The 18,191-nt window shown below is 35.2% G+C and overlaps 1 protein-coding gene across 1 annotated transcript in view; it reads right to left on the reverse strand.

Annotated features, from left to right (window-relative positions):
• Positions 1-3,170: 3,170 nt before the first annotated feature.
• Cdh18 (cadherin 18) overlaps positions 3,171-18,191 on the reverse strand; it is a 332,938-nt gene continuing 317,917 nt past the window's right edge. Inside the window, exons 11-12 of the mRNA XM_048368427.1 lie at positions 7,283-7,534; positions 3,171-3,975 (exon numbers count right to left, since the gene is read on the reverse strand). Coding sequence (XP_048224384.1) covers positions 3,485-3,975; positions 7,283-7,534 — 743 coding nt within the window. The 3' untranslated portion in view covers positions 3,171-3,484. The remainder of the gene's footprint in view (positions 3,976-7,282; positions 7,535-18,191) is intronic.

Here is an 18,191-nt window from a genome sequence, read left to right on the forward strand (position 1 = left end):
AATACTTTGTATTCATAAACTGATTTGTTGACTGGAACTTCCTTTGTAAACACACACATACACATACACGTATATAATTTTTGCCTTTTAGTGGACAAAAACAGGAGTTTCCTTTTGAATCACGTATTTGTGGTGAATTTTCCACTATAATATTTTGTTCATCACATACTTGGGTCAAATCTATATACAAGCTCTTGTGCAAGATATTCTTTTCCTCTACAAATATTTTTCAAGTGTGTGTGTTGTGTGTCTGTGTGTGTCTAAGTATATGTGATTCTTTTCATGTTGTAGTTCTATTCCATATTATAGCAAATCTAGTTTAACTCTGTATAGCACTTTTTATTAGTCATAATTTCCTCTCCTGTTTCATTATCTCTTCTTTATTTTTATGGATTTATCATAGGAACAATTTCTGACAATAGGTCTCTAATGATGTAGGCAAAATTTCCTAATACCTCAGTGTTTGTAGGGAATATTTGAAATGAACAAATACTGCTCACATTATTTTGTATACAAATAATGTCATAAGACAACTATTTCCAATGATCTATTACCCCCCATTTTTATAACTTGCTAGTTTGAAAATTGCTTTATTAGAAAAGTATTTTATGCATGTCTGTAAATTAATCAACCAAAGTTCTCAAATGAGCTGAAATGCATGAGCAACTTCTGAAACTAAAGCTGCTTTCCTGCTGCCAGGGAAAGCTCAGGACTACTTGTAAATCTGACTCTCAAAACTCTTTGAGAATTTTCTTTAGTACTAGTAAACTAGACATTTTAAAATAAGCTGTGGAGTGTTGAATGTGGAATGTTGAATTTATAGGTTGTTTTTTTTATGGCCTTCCTCTGTGCTGGATTGAAATAATAGAAAATGAAATACGAGACACAATCTCTACTTGTAATAAATAGTAGACTAGTTTCGTAATTCATACAAAAATAGTACTCAGAATGTTTTCATTAGCACAGTTTAAAACAATCAACAAGAAAGTTTGTTTTCAGACAGCAGAAGGTCTGTTTCGCTTACTTGCTTTAGGCTTATCATGGGGGCTTAAAAACTGTGTGCCATTATAGTGGATAATTAAAGTTAGATTTAAAGATCATTGTTCCGCAACAATAGGACCAATTTTCATACTCAGAACATGTAGACACCTACATTTTTATATAAATGGCTATACACATTTTCATCTTTCAAACCGTCAATCTGTCCAGTTACCTGAGTAACAACAGTATAAGGAATAAAAAGTCAAGGAGCACATATTAAAAAACAAAATCTAAATCAAGAAAACTAATGGACTTCCCTGAATTTCCTGGTCCAGTCAGCACCCCAAAGTCAGAGCATCAGAACTCAGAAGCAGTTCTCTGAGAGTTGCCCTCTTTCAGTATCAGCCAGAATTAGCATAATCAGAGCTGAAGGATGCAGAGCCTTGCCCAGCTCCTCCTCAATGACACTTTTGATTTAGTTTTACATCTGAATGCACACAATTATCAGGTGAAAAAATGATGAAGCAGCATCTGGAAAGCTAAAAGGGTATGAAAAGCTTAAATCACACTTTATTCCTCAGGGTTTTATTAAAACACAAAGTAAAAATTATCCAAATTAAACTTCCCACACTTCCAAACTATAATAAGGTAGTGCTGAGCAGTTGCAAACACAAGCAAAGTGTAAGACTTTTCCACACAGGTAGAATCAGACAGGAAATGTCATATATGTTGTGGGGACACTTCAGTATAAATTAAATAGTAAAGTGAAATGTCAGTCTTCATATATTTCCTACTTCACAGATTTTTAAATCCATCATAAATAAATAGATGAGATCCTTCTTGTGTACTAGGTCTATTATCCTATAACTTTATACTTCAAGTCCAATAGTGAAAACAAGGGACTGTGGACTTAAAATAATTTTGGGAAAAGAAAATCTCTTTAAAAGCAGTATGAAAAATAGTTTTTTCAGAAAATATTAAAAATAATTATGCTTGTACCTTGTTTAATTGAATGGTAGCTTCTGTGTTAAAGGATTTATTATACTACAATGTTTTTTTTAATTTATGTGTGTGTGTGTGTGTGTGTGTGTGTGTGTGTAATCTAATGCAGTTAGAAAATTAGACAACCTGTAAGCCTTATTGTGGCAGAAAGCTTTGCAATTCCCAGAGTCGTTTCACATGCATGTATTTGACCCTCACAATAACCTATGGAATAGTGGGGGAGTGGGAAATTATTCTGACTTGTATTTTGTAGCTTTGGACCTTGAAACTCATGGACTTTCAGAGATGCGCTGAAGAATGAGAGTGGGTGTCTGATTTGTTGATTTAACCTTACAGAAAGAAACCAAACATAGATTACTGAAACCAGGGAAGTTTAAACAAATGAAAAGAACAAAAGTAAGTCACAGAATCTATGAAGTGTATGTTAAAGGTGACTCTAATCAGAATTTCATGTAATCATGTGAGGTTCATATATTTTAGGCATTGCTTATTAAGAAAAGTAGTGAATTAGCCTTGAAGTATAAAACAATTTTTTGACAATGGATTTTAGCCTGAGGAACCATCAATGCCACTGTTGTAAAGAAACTAATCATGTACAAAATTCTCCAGTGTTTTTTGTTTGTCTGTCATAAGATTTATAATCACTTGTTGAAATTAGAAATTTCCCTGACAAATTATTGTAGTATACCTTCAACCATTCCTTTTATTTATTAAAGAAAAAAAAAAGTAAAGAGCGGGGCTCCTATTAAAATAAGGAAAAATGGGCAGGGAAGAGTCATTTGTCTCTTGCTCAGAACAGTATAGCACTGAGCACCAGAATTGCATACATTATAGTGCAGGCAGCAAATCCCCATGCTCCATCAACTGTGTATGGAGAAAAGAAGTGGGGAGGGCACCGGGAAATGGTAGGTACAGGTCCATGACAGAGTGGCATGGTGGGGTGGGAATACCTCATGTACTTTAAACACAGGACAAGGGTAACGTGAACTGTCAGAAAGACAGAGTGTAGGGCTCCAAGGTCCACCCAGAAGTGTAGAAAAAGAGGCCATGATCACCTTCACAAGTTTCCTACAGCCGTGTACCTACCCTGTAGGTCATAGCTGTCAGTGATGTTTAAGTCCCTTTGTTCAGTTGTACTTTAGGAGAAAAGGACAGAATGGGGAAAGACGTATTCGTTGTGTGGCTTATTTGCAGGGATTCTTAATTAAACAGTACCACAGACTTTATTGAGCAATTGAAAATATACACAAGGAACAATAGCTTTTTTTTCCTCTGTACTTTTCTTTATATATATATATATATATTTTACTTTCTTTCAATTAAATAACCCAGTTTTGATCATAAAAAGGGCACTTGTTTCTACAGGAGCTGCGCAGAGCTTGCTCGGGTCCAAGCCCTGCTTCCGCCTCTTCTCTCTTGTCATTGCTTGAGGTCATGTCTCCACTTGCTCAGAAAGCAAATTCTACCCAGTGGTCCGCGCGGACGGACGCCCTCCTCCCCACTAAGTTGTTCTTTCGGAGTGGATTTCTCCGTAGAGTTCTGCTAACTTTTTGAACTCAGGCCCCCAGTCTCCAAGGTAGTGGTAATCCTGATCGGATTGTGTGGCTGCGGAATCCAGCGAGCTGATGGAGCCAGCCTCGGACCTCTGACCTTCATAGGCGTAAGTCTGGAGGGAGTCGTAAGGGGGGACGCTGGGGTCCAGGTCTGCTTCTGCCAGTCTTTGCTTGAGAAATTCCTGGACGTCTATGCTTTCCAGGGTGGCCAGTGTCTGGTGTCTGGGCGTGAGCTTGACTTCGGGCTGGATGTCCCGCCGGTACTTGAGCTCCTCGGCGGCCGAAGGGTTCCTCAGGGCTGTGATGTCAAAGGCCTCGGTGTCTTCCTCCCCGCCGCCTTCATCATCGTAGGTGACCACGTTCTCCCGCACGTCTTCCTCGGAAATGATCAAGGGCTCCTTCTTGCTGCGCCTCAGGGTGATGAAGAGTACCACAATTGCTGGAGGGGGAAAGGATGGAGAGAAGAGGAGGGGTTAGGCCATGCTTCCAGGCACCTCTTAGGGCTTGGGACATCTGCAGTCTCCGTTCTCCATCACCACCCAGGTTCCAGAGCCAGGCTGCCCTCAGTACCCGGCTCTGGCGCAGACCCGCAAGGGAGCTCAGTGACTCCGAGATTTTATTGTTTAAAAGATATATATATATATATATATATGTATATATGTACATACATATGTATACACACATGTATGTACATTTATACATATATACATACATATATATATAAATATGATTGCCCCATGAAATCTTGTGAATGGCTGATCTGGAAAACCACAATACTGTCATTTTCCTAGGCTGGGTTTTCTTGACCCACAGTATAGCTTTTCAGGGTTTAATGTGAGAAAAAAAGAAGGGTGGAAAGGCTGTGTGGTATTTTGGCCAGAAAACTAAAGCAATGTGTTGGTTTAGCGACCGATACTTAATCTCTTCAGACAGACATGCAGTAAATATAACATTTCTTTAAAATTGGAAGTAGGGCTACTCAGCGTGCCAAGATCTGAGGATTGTGGTTCAAAGCCAGCCAAAGCTGGAAGATCACGAGACAATTATCTCCAATAAAACCATCAGAAAAAAACAAAAAATCCAGAAGTGGTGCGGTGGCCGAAGGGATAGAGCTTTATTTAGCCTTGAGCACAAAGAGGCTCCGGAACTGAGATTGAATGTGGCCACACTGCAAATTGCTAAATAAAATGTGATCTATAATAAAAACAAAAATAAACACAAAAATTGATGGATCACTTTAATATCCTTTTATATGAACTATTTCAAAGATTCAGAACTATGGCCAGATAGTATATAATCAGTTACCTGAAATTACAGATAATCATTGTTAAAATTAGGACTGGATTTATAGAAACACCGTCACAATTTTGTGAATATAAAGCTAATGGTTAAAGTAATTTTCATTATTAAAATGCTAATTTCACATTTCATTTAGCAATTAAACTTGCATATCAGTTTTAAATTAGAGACTACATTAAACTTTGTTACCCTAAATTGTTATTGATATTTTCCATGAAAATTATAGGCTCACAAATTAACTTAAACATTAATTTATAATTACAGATGATTATATTCTGAATCTGTTGGCCAGTTATTTTCATGATAACAATAAAATGTTTATAGTGCCATGAAAGATATAAATCATGAGATAGTTATCGTTTAAACCTGACAATGAGAAATAATTGTGCAATGTATATGGAATACTAAAAACAATATTTGATGAGATAAAGATACATGTATTTAATGGCTACTTTCCTTAGTCATCAAGAATAGTATATATTGTAAGTGCCTGGTTAATTACCCCAGAAGTTTAAAAACAAGGTCATGAAAGTTTGGTAGAATATATCATTTTCAAGAAACAATAACCTATCCTTTGCCTATCCTGTACTTCTCATTTGTCTTAATCTCTGCCTCAACATATTTTTCCAAATCATGCTATGTATGAGATACCTGTCATCTTCCCCATTTATTTTTTTAAATTTAATTTTACTGTCAAAATGATACACAGAGGGGTTACAGTTACATATGTAATGTTTACCTATTATCTGTTGACATTGTGAAATCAGTTCTCAAATTTATTCATAAATGAACACTTTTGAATTACAAAACATATTATTGGACCCTTGTTTTAAATCTTTCTTTACGTATTCAGAATAAAGAGTCTGATCTTTGTGTATCAAATACACACACACACACACACACACACACACACGGACTCAACTCTGTTGCTCATATCTATTTATTTCTTCAGCTCATTTCCAAATTTATATTCATTGCATCTATACAAGTACTTGTCTTCTGTCCCAGGAAAAAAATAGGAACATTACATGCAAGCATATGTTGACTTCACAACAAATGTTATCTCCTTATGTACTCCAAATACCAACAAAAAAAAAATGTAAGTGGTAAGTCTGCTAAGAAAATGTGAGAAGAGGGAGAACACACGGGAAAATAAGCAAGTACTTACTGTACACTGAAAATGCAGTGATTATATATACTGTCTTTCTTATAGTAAGGTCTGAAATTGGTACCTTCATTTGTTTTCCGGTTTTAAAAATATACTTTGTCCTACATATTTATTTAAAACTTTATAGTAATATCAGTTTAACAATGTACATTGTTTCATTTAGACTATTAAAAGTTACTTTAAATAAGACAAAGTTTTTGAACGAGGAAAACATAATGAAATTATCAAACTTAATAAAATCATAGTTATGAAATAAAATAAAATTCAAGATAACTGTCTGACATGTCTTATAGTCAATATGTTAGAACTAAGTGCCTGGTGTTGGGGACTCCTGACTGCAATTCTAGGTACTCAGGAGGCTGAGATCTGAGGATTGACGTTCAAAGCCAGCTCAGGAAGAAAAATCTGTGAGACTTTTGTCTCTGACAAACTATTCAGAAAAAGCCAGATGTGATTCTGTGGCTCATGAGTTGTTTGGCCTGAGCACAAAGAGGCTCAGGGATAGCAGCCAGGCCCCAAGTTCAAGCCCCAGGACCAGAAAACAGAACAAAAGGAAAACCTTAACTAAAAATTATTGATATTTTGAGAAAATACAGAATATTCATTTAGATTTGGTTGTCAGATTTATTTTAATAGGTAGAAGTGTGTATACATGGTGTCAATAGAATATTTTGGTATATTATCATCTAGAGAATTCCTTATAGTAGTTAAATTAATATATCCAATGTTCACTTCATGTGTGTGAGGTGTGAGTATGTGTGTATGAATATGAGTGTGTGTGTTTGTATATGGAACATGTAATGCCTACACTCAGTAAAATCCCAATATACACTATTGTTACTCCAGTCTTCCTCCTGCACATTCCATCTCTACCCTTAATGATCGTATGGTACTATAATCAGCTGATCTGATCTAATTTGATCTGAGGAAGAAGAACCTCCTCAATCCACTTTCCATCATTTGCATTCTTGGAAATAAAATTTAAAATTGTTTCCAAGATGGAAGTAAAAATAGTTTTTTCCCCCTAAAATGTATACTTAAAACAACTATGTCAGCCTTCACACTTTTTTTTTCTGTTAACTCAGCTCTTCAATCACATGTAAGTGAAATTATGTCTGGATTATAGTATTGTAAAAGCTAAAAGGCAATCCATTACACATTATGTAGTACTCAGCATGCAGTTCTATGAACAGTATGCACTTTTAACACATACACCTTCTTAAAAAATGCCCTTTCTCGTTCAGAATTGCCAGCATATAAGGATAAGATCCGAACTTACCAAGAAGAATGAGAACACAGAGCAGGATAGCGATTAGGGCTCCTGTGCTTAAGCCAGCCGAGGACAGGAAGGCTTCTGCATGGCAGGTCCGCACGCGCCCGTCTCTCTCGCATGCACAAACCCTGATGGTGAGGGTGCTGCTGCTGCTGAGAGAGGGGATTCCACCGTCAGAGATCATAACGGGCAGATAATACACATCCTGAATACTTCGACTAAATCTCCTCCGCCTTGTCAGAATGCTGGCTGTGTTATCTATGACAGACATAAGCAAAACAAAATAGTCTTAGTGAGACTGCCAGGGAAGGGACACGTTTCCTTTCATGGGTAAAATGGCGGTGACCTTTTTATTGTTAGTTTATGAGATGGACAAGGGAACACCAAAGAACAAGGGCTGAGAATTAGCTAATTGTGATGCTGAAATTGGTTTCAAAAAATGAATCAGAGCCACATTAAGGGGGGGGAATGGGTTAGAAGACAAAGGCGAGAGAAAGCAATAAACATTTTGAAAACACACCCAGCACTTAAAGGAGTTCAAGAACTCTTGTAGCCCAAAGCCTATACGTCCTAAACTTTATGGTGCATGCTGGGGATCTTCTCAGTCACTGGACTCTGACTGCAGTGGCTGGAGCGGATGCTGGCGTGTACTGCCAGGGGAGAGTTCCAGTGATATTCATGCATTAAACAATGTGTAAGTAATATAAGTACACATATATTCTACAGAAATACTAGATGTATCTAATAACATTTAAAAGCTTAGCTATGATATAAATCACTTATTTTATAATAACACATATGTCATGTGCAAGTTATAATTAAAAGCCAGTTACATCATTTATGTGCCTTTTTTTTTTTTTTTTTTTTGGCCAGTCCTGGGCCTTGGACTCAGGGCCTGAGCACTGTCCCTGGCTTCTTTTTGCTCAAGGCTAGCACTCTGCCACTTGAGCCACAGCGCCACTTCTGGCCATTTTCTGTATATGTGTTGCTGGGGAATCGAACCCAGGGCCTCATGTATACAAGGCAAGCACTCTTGCCGCTAAGCCATATCCCCAGCCCCCATTTATGTGCCTTTTAAGCGTTGTGTACTGCATTAAATGTAGGCAGGATACATTTAAATTAAACCACATGATTTTAAGAGAGAGCGAAAGTAGGTAATGCCTTACTTTCTAAGGGAAATAATTTCCATGATAATGAATAACTTAAGAATAGCAAGAGTCCTGGAATGTAAGTTCTCTGAATACATAGGACAGAACGCTCATACAATCAAGGGTCCTGCTTTCATGCTTAAAATTACAATGTCACGTCATGTCTTTGGCCATTCACCTAAACTTGGTGTTGATGGGCTCAAGAGCATGGAGTATGTAGTTTTCAAAACTGTTATTAATTATCATTACACAATGACTACTCATCAAAAGACCCTCAGAGTCCATATATGCATGTGCTGAGAAGACCCTCTGGTGTAAAGATGTGATTTTCCTGAAGATTTTCAGCTGACCCAAGATAATTGAATAACACAGAATCATTAACTCACTAAAGTTAGGTTACAAAAGCCAGAGAATTCCCCACCCGGTGATAAGAGTACTGAATAACAAGATTTATTTCAGAGTTTTCCCATGAGCTAAGATGGTAAGAGGCCATAGAGCTATACATTTGTTTGATATGTCCCCCAGTCCAATCTTTCCCCCCCATTTACTATAGTGTACAAGAGTGGACAGGAAAGGCATACTCCAATCTACAAATTTCTACATCAATTAAGAATCGGATTCTCAGAGAATTCACTGAGGCCCCTTTGAGTTAATTACTGTGCACAAAAATGGTCTGTCAATTACATTCAAAGGTGTTTTATTCCTCATACCAGTAGGTTATTATAAATAGTTGGAAATACTTTTATGTATGAATATTTAGGATGTTCACAATTTAATATAATTATTTTTCTTAGTTGTACATTTCTAAATTAGTATAATAGTGAATAGTACAATTGAAAATGACTGCATTGTTGAATAAAAGTATTAAATAATTAAAGGAAAATTTGGAAATGAATTATTAAACTGATGAAAGAACATTATATATGTATATATACATATATATTCTCATATATATATGAGATAGACAGAAGGTACATGTATACCCACAAATACATACCAATATAAATACACACTAGGTATCTTGTTTATTTTGTACAAGCTTACAGAAAAATGTGCACTATATTTATGTTGTGGTATTAATATAACAGTAAGGCATTTTCCTCACATTTGTGGTTATGAGTTACACTCTTTAAATTTTGATCAGGGTATTGATTGCAATGCTCTACAATAAGGTTAGAAACAGGAGGCAGGTACATTTCTATTGCAGTTTTAAGTTCTTGAATCTAAAACTTGATGACAGAGAGACATTTTTATTTCTTTTTCCAAGTTGAAGGTTTTTAACTTTCTAAAGAAATGAGGATTCAGGAAGCAGAATATTTCACGTAGAAAAACTTTGCCTAGAAGCGTGAGCTCTTGACAGTAGTATTCTGTACTTCATGAGAACTACAAAGAAATGTATTTAGCAAAGGCTCACTGAACATGAATGAGAAGCTTTTATCACTGAGCAAAAATGTGAAAATAGAGGACTAAATATAAGCACACCTAAATTTACACACATGAGCCTCATATGTGTATGTGTGTGTTTGTATGTGTATAGTTACAGATACAGAGTTGACATTAAAAATGTCAAGTCATCATAGAAAGAAGAAATCTCTAAAAGATGTAGCACATTTGAAAATGAATGATGTATTAAAATCTTAAATGATTATCATCAAAGGAAAAGTAAAAAGAAGAGCATACAGACAGAATAGAGCATATGTTGGGGTGAGAATAGCTATTTATCAACTTCACAATTATGGGCAATAGTTTTTATTTTTAATTTTGCAAGTCCTGGGGGCTTGAACTCAGGGCCTGAGCACTGTTCCTGGCTTCTTTTTGCTCAAGGCTAGCACTCTACCACTTGAGCCACACCACCACTCTGGCCTCTTCTATATATGTGTTGCTGAGGAATCGAACTAGGGCTTCATGTATATGAGGCAAGCACTATTGCCACTAGGCCATATTTCTAGCCCCGGGAATCTTTAATAAAGTGTACCCATGCTGATTTTTAACTTTAACTGTAATATTTTAGTTGAAGATAGAAAGATATAGAATATTTGGATTTGAGTTGAGACTAGCTAATATTCCGGATCTGCAATGAAGGACATTTAGATTGCAGGGAAGTTTCCTAATTAAGCTAATAAGAAGAGAAAACAAACTATATGATTTACATTTAGAATAATAATAAACAGTCACAAGTTTCAGGAGCTGTAGGACATGATAAAGGGCTAACATTCAAGAGAAGGTGAGGCACAAGCTACAGTTGTATGAAACCAGTTCAAAGGAATTGCAGCAGAAAATATCTCCAGTCTATTGAAAAGCATGTACATAAAAATATAAGCATACTGACATAAAAAGGATAAAAAAATTCCACTCCTCTTTATAGTGAAAATTTCAATAACAGAAAAAAATACATATACTGGTAATGTTTCAAGAGTAAACCATTGCCTTACTTACAATGGAAAACTCATGATATTTTCAGCAGATTTCTCTCCAGAAATTCTAAAAGACAAGAAACTATATAATGATGTATTTCAAAACATGAGAGGAAATAACTGCCACCATATATTAGCATTTCCAGAAAACATATGCACAGTCGTACATGGAGAAAAACTTCTTCTAAAATATGCACAAATAAAAACCCCTCAGAATTGTAAGAGATACTAGCTGGACTTATCAGAAAATAACTAAATGAATCCTACACAAATGAGTGGAAGAAAGTCAGAGCCCAAGTGAGAACAAATTTCCTAAAAAGTGAAAGACTTAGAAATGAATTCTGCTGTGTAAGTCTGAACAACTTGAAGATGGATAAAGTGAAGAATAAATAGTATTCAAAAATTAACTATAAAAATTAAGGAAATGGAGGGTTGTGCTTTATGTAAATTATCAACATTTTCCAAATTAAAGATTCAGGTTAGCGGGACTTACAAAGTATACCTGTTTGTTGCCCATAAGAATAACGGAGGCAAAGCTACCTAACAATGGAGGTGAAAGGAAGGAGAATGCCTTGGCAAATGAGGAGAAGCTGAATGCAACAGGAGTGACATCCATACCTAACCCAGCAGACTTCACACCAAAAAGTTACTCTCCCTTAATAAGGGAAGAGGTCACCAAAAGAAAACAGGAACTATCAATTTGTACCTAATTTTGTAAAACAAGCACTATTGAAGGTAAAGAAAGAGATCCAGATACAATAATAGTGGGTGACTTCTATAGCCTCACTCATAGACAGATCATTCAGGCACAGAAAATCAACAAAGAATCTTGAGAGTTAAACTGTGCCATAGATCAAATGGACACAACAAGCCTTCATAGAACCTTCCCTCTAACAGCTATGGAATTCACATTCTTTTCAGGAGCTCCCGGGATGTTTTAAAAACAGATTGCATTTTAGACCAAAATCAAGTTTTAGCAAGTAATCAGGATTCCAATAAGTTCTTGTATCTTGTCTCGTCACAAGCAGTAAGATTGAAATGAGTATCATGGGGAATTACAGAAGCCTTAATAACATATGGTATTAAATAATAGTATTGAACAAAATTGATAAGTGGAAATAAGTGATCCTAAATTGGAAATAGTCCAGAATTACATAAAAATCAAAACACAACTTAGACCCTTTTGAGTTCAGCCAATATAATTCTAAAAGATAACATTCCCAATACTCTAATGATACATCCTAAGGTCTTACAAAACCAAGCCCATTCCTGAATAGTTACATGGAAAGCATTTATCAATATTAGTGCAGCAATCACTGTACAGATCAGACATTCATTATGCATCACTAAGTTTGCGGCTCACGCCTGTTATCTCATCAATGAGGAAGGTGAGGAAAGAGGATTCAAATCTCTAAGACGAGAAAGGCTGTATAGTAAAACCTGTCTTAAAAAATAAATGAAATAAATGAAACAGTGAGATGCACCATTGAGAAGATAAACAAGATTTGTAAACCCTTAGGCAACTAAACAAAGACATCAATAAATGAAACTGAACATAGCATTGAGATGAAGAGCAGATATCAATGAAATAAAGGTGATCATTAAAGAATACCTCAAATATATACAATAAAATGGAAATGCTTGATGAAATGGATAAAAGTGAACAATGAGAGTATGAACCAATTAAACAAGCTATGAGAAGTAAAATGATTGAAGTAATTATTAAGGATTTTTACATAAATATAAATAAATAAATATCTGCAGTAACCCAAGAAGTCTATAAACTCAATGCAATATCTTCATTAAACACAATCCCTTTTAGTGAAGAAATAAAAACATCCAATCATAAAGATTCCTATGGAATTGTGAAAGAACCTAAATAGAAAAATCAATCCTTTGGGGTGGAAATATTACAATAGACTTTACATAGCATTAGAAACAGCCTGGCACAAGAGCAGAAACAAATAACAATAGAGCTAATTGAAGATACAAATTAGAATCAAACTTAATGCAAGGCCTCAAACTATGACCTTAGCATACACAGAGTAATCTCTGAAAGATGCTAGTGTGCTTAATTCTTTCTGATTACAACTCCAATACCCAATAAGTAAGAGCAAAAACTGGACAAAAGAAATGTTATGAAACTAAAATGTTTCTGCACTTCAAAAGAAACAAATTCTAGAATCAAATAACAACCTAGGGAAGGGAGATAGGCCCTCACTAGCTATTCAATGGATAAATCATTAACATTCAGGGTATACAAAAAGCTCAAACAATTAAGGAGCAAAAGTTTAACAATCCAGCCAAAAATTTGTTTACCTACAAAAAAAAATTCGACAATCAGCTATCTGAGAAAAGATGTATTCAACATTCTTAACCATATACAACATTGAAATCAAAACTAAGATTGCACCTCACCCCAGGCAAAATGGCCATCATCAAGAATCTCAACAAGGAATGTGGGTGAGGGGCCGGGAAAAGTCAAACCCAGACACTGCTGTGCTGACGTAAACTGGGGACACCAGCATGAAGGTTTCTCAAAAGACTAAGAACAAAGCAATTTTATGATGGGCTGGGGATATGGCCTAGTGGCAAGAGTGCCTGCCTCATATACATGAGGCCCTGGGTTCGATTCCCCAGCAACACACATACAGAAAATGGCCAGAAGTGGCGCTGTGGTTCAAGCAGCAGAGTGCTAGCCTTAAGCAAAAAGAAGCCAGGGACAGTGCTCAGGCCCTGAGTCCAAGCCCCAGGACTGGCAGGAAAAAAAAAAAAAGCATTTTTATGATCCTGGCGAGTGCTGGGTATATATTTTAACATAGCACATATCGTACTGTATATTTTAATACAGTATATATATATATGAGAATATCATAATGCTATTTGGAAATTGGAGAGGAGAAGGCAGAAAGGGAGTATGGTGAAAGATGTATTTTTTTCAATGTATACTATGTATAAGTGTAGAAATATCACAATGAAACGTTCATAGTATAAATATATGCTAATGCAAAGATAAAAATAATCTACCAAGAAAGAAAAGTGGAAGTCCAAAATTAAAGTGGAACATCAAGTTCTCCTTTATTACAGGAAATAAAAAGGTATACCAAATTCTTCCAGAAAATTAGTATTGTACTGGTACTATAACAAAATATAAACACCGTAAAAAGAGGAATCTATAGGCTAGCTACCTTGATGAACAGAGGGAAAAATCTTTTATATAATACTTAAAAAGTAGATTTAACAACATAAAAAGATAGTATAACCTAACTGAATTGTCTTAATACCAAGGAAGATATCAAAATCAATAAACATTATACACCATTTAAACAAATTCAAGAACAACACTTCCCCATACACAAAATATTACTTCATAATAAAATCTGAAATCAGAAAAGACCCAAAGGTGTCTAGTCCCTTATTCAGTATAGTGCTTATATTCAGTAAAGGGACACGCATGCAATGTGATATGATAAAGAGATTTTTTTAAACAGTATAAACAGAAAAGAAAGAACCCAAATTATTCCCTTTTGTAGATCACTTGATTTGGAACATCCCAAGAACTCTACTTGCTAACTCTTAGGCTTCACAAACCTTTTTTAGCAGAGTAACAGGATAGAAACAACAATGTCAAAGACAAGTATCTTTTCTACATAGTAATCATGAGTTGACTGAGTCTGAAATCGATAATACAATTTCACTCACAATAGCTGTAAAGCTAAAATTATCTAGGAATCAGATGAAATCAAGTTTTGACCATGGAGACTGTAAACCACTAAAGAAATAACTTGAGAAAGATTTTAGAATATTGAAAGCCTCCCATGTTCATGAAATGACAAAATAAATACTTTAGGAATGCTTATGCTACCAAAACAATCTATAGATTACTTGCAGTTCATATTAGAACTTCAATAACATATCAAAAAGAAATAGATGAAAGTGGCTTAATATTTTCTTTTTAATTGAAGCAAAATAGACCCCAAATACTGAAAGCACACTGGGTAAAAAGAACAATGCTGGCGATATTCCCTGGCCTCACCTGAAACTTTACTGCAGAGTTGCTATGACAAAAAACGTGTTATCCTGGCAAAAAAAAAACCAGACATGTAGACTAAGGGAATACTGGAATGGAAAGGCCTAGAAATAAGGTCTCCCAGAAAAAGGCACCAAATTCTCAACAAAGATGCAGCAAATTTATTTTGGACAAATGTCGTTCCCTTTCACAGATGGTACCAGGAAAACTAGATGGCCACATGTACAAAGTAAAACAAAAACACTTCAATTTGAAATGTAAAGACTTTCATATAGGAATTGAAATGTATAATCATTAAAACAGATTTCATCAAATTTAAAAAATTCACAGCAAAAGACAGAATTACTAGAATGAAGTATTCCAAAGTGGCACCCAGAATGGCAGGATATTTTCTGCCTTCTATACATCTGGCAAAGATTCTACATCAATAACGTATGAAGAAAAAATATGCACAATGGGTCCAGCTAATTAACATATATAGAAATAGACCCTTTTCATAAAAATCTTTAAATGGCTAGTAATTAATGAATGGAATCTTCTGGAAAATCTATAAAAGGTTAATACGATATAGGAAGAAATATTCAACACCCAGAGCCATAAAAAATGCAAAACAACACAACATTTCAGTCTCTTCTACCATTATCAATCAATCAGTTTATAATAACCAGGCAAGGTGGTACCATGCATGTGAGGATGAACATGGGGTAGCGGCAAATGGGTAATGAATCTGAGGATACTCTCAGCAAAGAAAATAGAGAAAGCCCATGTAAAACCAAACTATTTCCAGAGCTCATAGTTCAGGCATCGGCGCTCTTGGTATGACGTAGGCACATTGTTGAGGGGAATGCAAATTGTCCCAGACCCTTTGGTCGTCAGTGCAGATACTCCAGAATAAAACCTAAAATGAAACTATCGTAAGACTATATAACCAAAGGGAGTGGACAGCATACAAAAGGGACTCCTGCCAAGCTCTCTTTACTTTTGTAATAGTCACAGGAGCTAAGCTTTGAAATCAGCCTAGATGTCCATTAGTAGCTAGTGGAGAATATGTGTACAATATAGATTTAGTCATCCCTAAGGAGGAACAAAATTCTATCATTTGTAGGAAAATAAAGGGTAATGGAGATCACATTGAGTGAAATAAAGCTTATTCAGAAAGGCAACCATCCTGTGTTTTCTGTTACATGTGGAATCAATACGTTTTGTAAGACCTGGACTTAGAAAGTTGAGGGGAGCTGACTAGAAAGGGGGAAGGAAATAATATAATTTGAATAGCCGGGAGAATATGATAATAATACATTGTATAAATCTATAACAATGAAATAACCTATCATTTAGACAGGTAATTTCAAAAGTATAAGGACACAAATAGTAAAATATAGAGAGGCTTTCTTGCTCATATATAACATCTGATCCAGGTAGAGTCTTAAAATTAAACATAACATTTTAATATTAATCCATGTACTCATGTCTGTAGTATATGGGTCCAACAAGATTGTCATTGGGAAAACCAGGAATATTCATATAGACTTCAATAGCCCAACATTATTCATTATTCAAACTTTGTGCATTATTCAAACATTGTACATATAGTAAAACTGAACTACACTAGAGGCTGCGTGTTATATCATAAAAAATATATTTTTAGATATCAATACTGGTCACCAATGGTGGACTTATTTATGCCCCAATTGTCTTTCTGAATGTTCATCTCAAATATCAGAGGCTTAATTTATTTTTCTCATGTTTCCACCCAACTTCCATCAAAGGTAAGAAAAAAATAAATAAATTCTCATTTTATTACTGGATTTAAGCAAGCTGTATACCTTTTTTGGCTTGGAGGATTATTAGGCCTTTTGCTTTGCTGCGCAAGTCTTGTATTCATTTAGAGAGGCAGATTTTAACAAAATTACAGTCTAGAAACCACTCAGCAAATCACCAGGATTTAAATAAAGCTGACAGTAATGTAGGATGAATGAACGGCTTTTCAGTACCAACTGAGTTGGAGTATATGTGCACAGGAATATAAAGTCACTGAGTTTAAGGGTTTTTTTTTTGTTGTTGTTGTTGTTTGCTTGTTTAATCTATTTTTGTGGGGGTTTTTTGTTGTTGTTTTGAGGGAAGAGAGCTGTAGATAGCATTTGAACTCATGGCCTCTGGCTTGCCAGGTAGTTTCTGTATTGTTGAGTCATGCTTCTAGCCTCTGATGGTTTTATTTATACTATTGGACCACATCTCATGAAAATCATGTGTAATAGCCTCACAAATAAGATAGACTTTTCATAGTCGTTATGTTTTTATAGGTACAAGAATTCTGGTCACGATTTATAATTGCTAATAATTTTAGGGGTATGTTTCAAGAACATATTTAAAGTAAAATGTGAAATATTACAGAATATGAATATCATATATAAGTTATAACCATCTTCTGAATTTCACACATAATTTTACTAAACTGAGGTATTACCTGCCCCATTATTTTTGTTCACATTTTGAAATATCCTTCTGGGTGGATTGTAGTTATTATTTTAGTAAATTGAAACCTAATTTAGGTTAAATTAAAACATAATTTTGATATATTCTTGGTAGCAAGTAATCATCCATTTTAAAATTTCAAGTTACTTTGCATCTTAGAAATTGTTGAAAATATGTGTTCTGTGAAACTGACTTACTAGATATGTACAAAAATCTATTTTAGTGAATTTTTTGTTTCATAATGCAGGATGAAATTATGTTTTATCTTAAGCATAGCTGGCAGACACCTGAAACAGTACTTTGTAATATATCAGAACAGTAGAAACATTTGAGTTCCTTGGTTGTGTACCTCTAATTAAATGAACTCTTTTTTAAAGATTTTTTTTCTTCTTTATTTCCACAAAGCACTACAAAACAGAACTTGGACCTCTCTCCGGTTGAATATGCATGACTTCATGCTGCATTTGATTTTTCCCTTGTCTTCTAGCGAATACAAGATGCATTCATAATTTAAGTAATAGAGACTATGCATGTAACAATGTGCTTTTGATTTCTTGCAGAGCTTCCTTCACAGAATAGGTACTTGATAAATAATGATTTGAACTACACTCAGCAGCAGCTTATCTTGTGTCACAATTTCCTATTAGGTTGTCATGTGATAAGAAATCCAAATGAACTAACATAACTATACATCAATTTTATAATCTTCTTATAGGCTCTCATGTAGGCATACATTTTCCCTCTCTTTCCTCTTCTGGCAATCTTACCATGAAACCAATCTCAATTTTCACACTCTGGGCTCATTTAAGTTTGTAAACATCCTGTGGCCTCCCTTGTCAATCTGCCAT

The sequence above is a fragment of the Perognathus longimembris genome, chromosome 19 (genome assembly GCF_023159225.1).
Source record: "Perognathus longimembris pacificus isolate PPM17 chromosome 19, ASM2315922v1, whole genome shotgun sequence".
Taxonomy (NCBI): domain Eukaryota; kingdom Metazoa; phylum Chordata; class Mammalia; order Rodentia; family Heteromyidae; genus Perognathus; species Perognathus longimembris.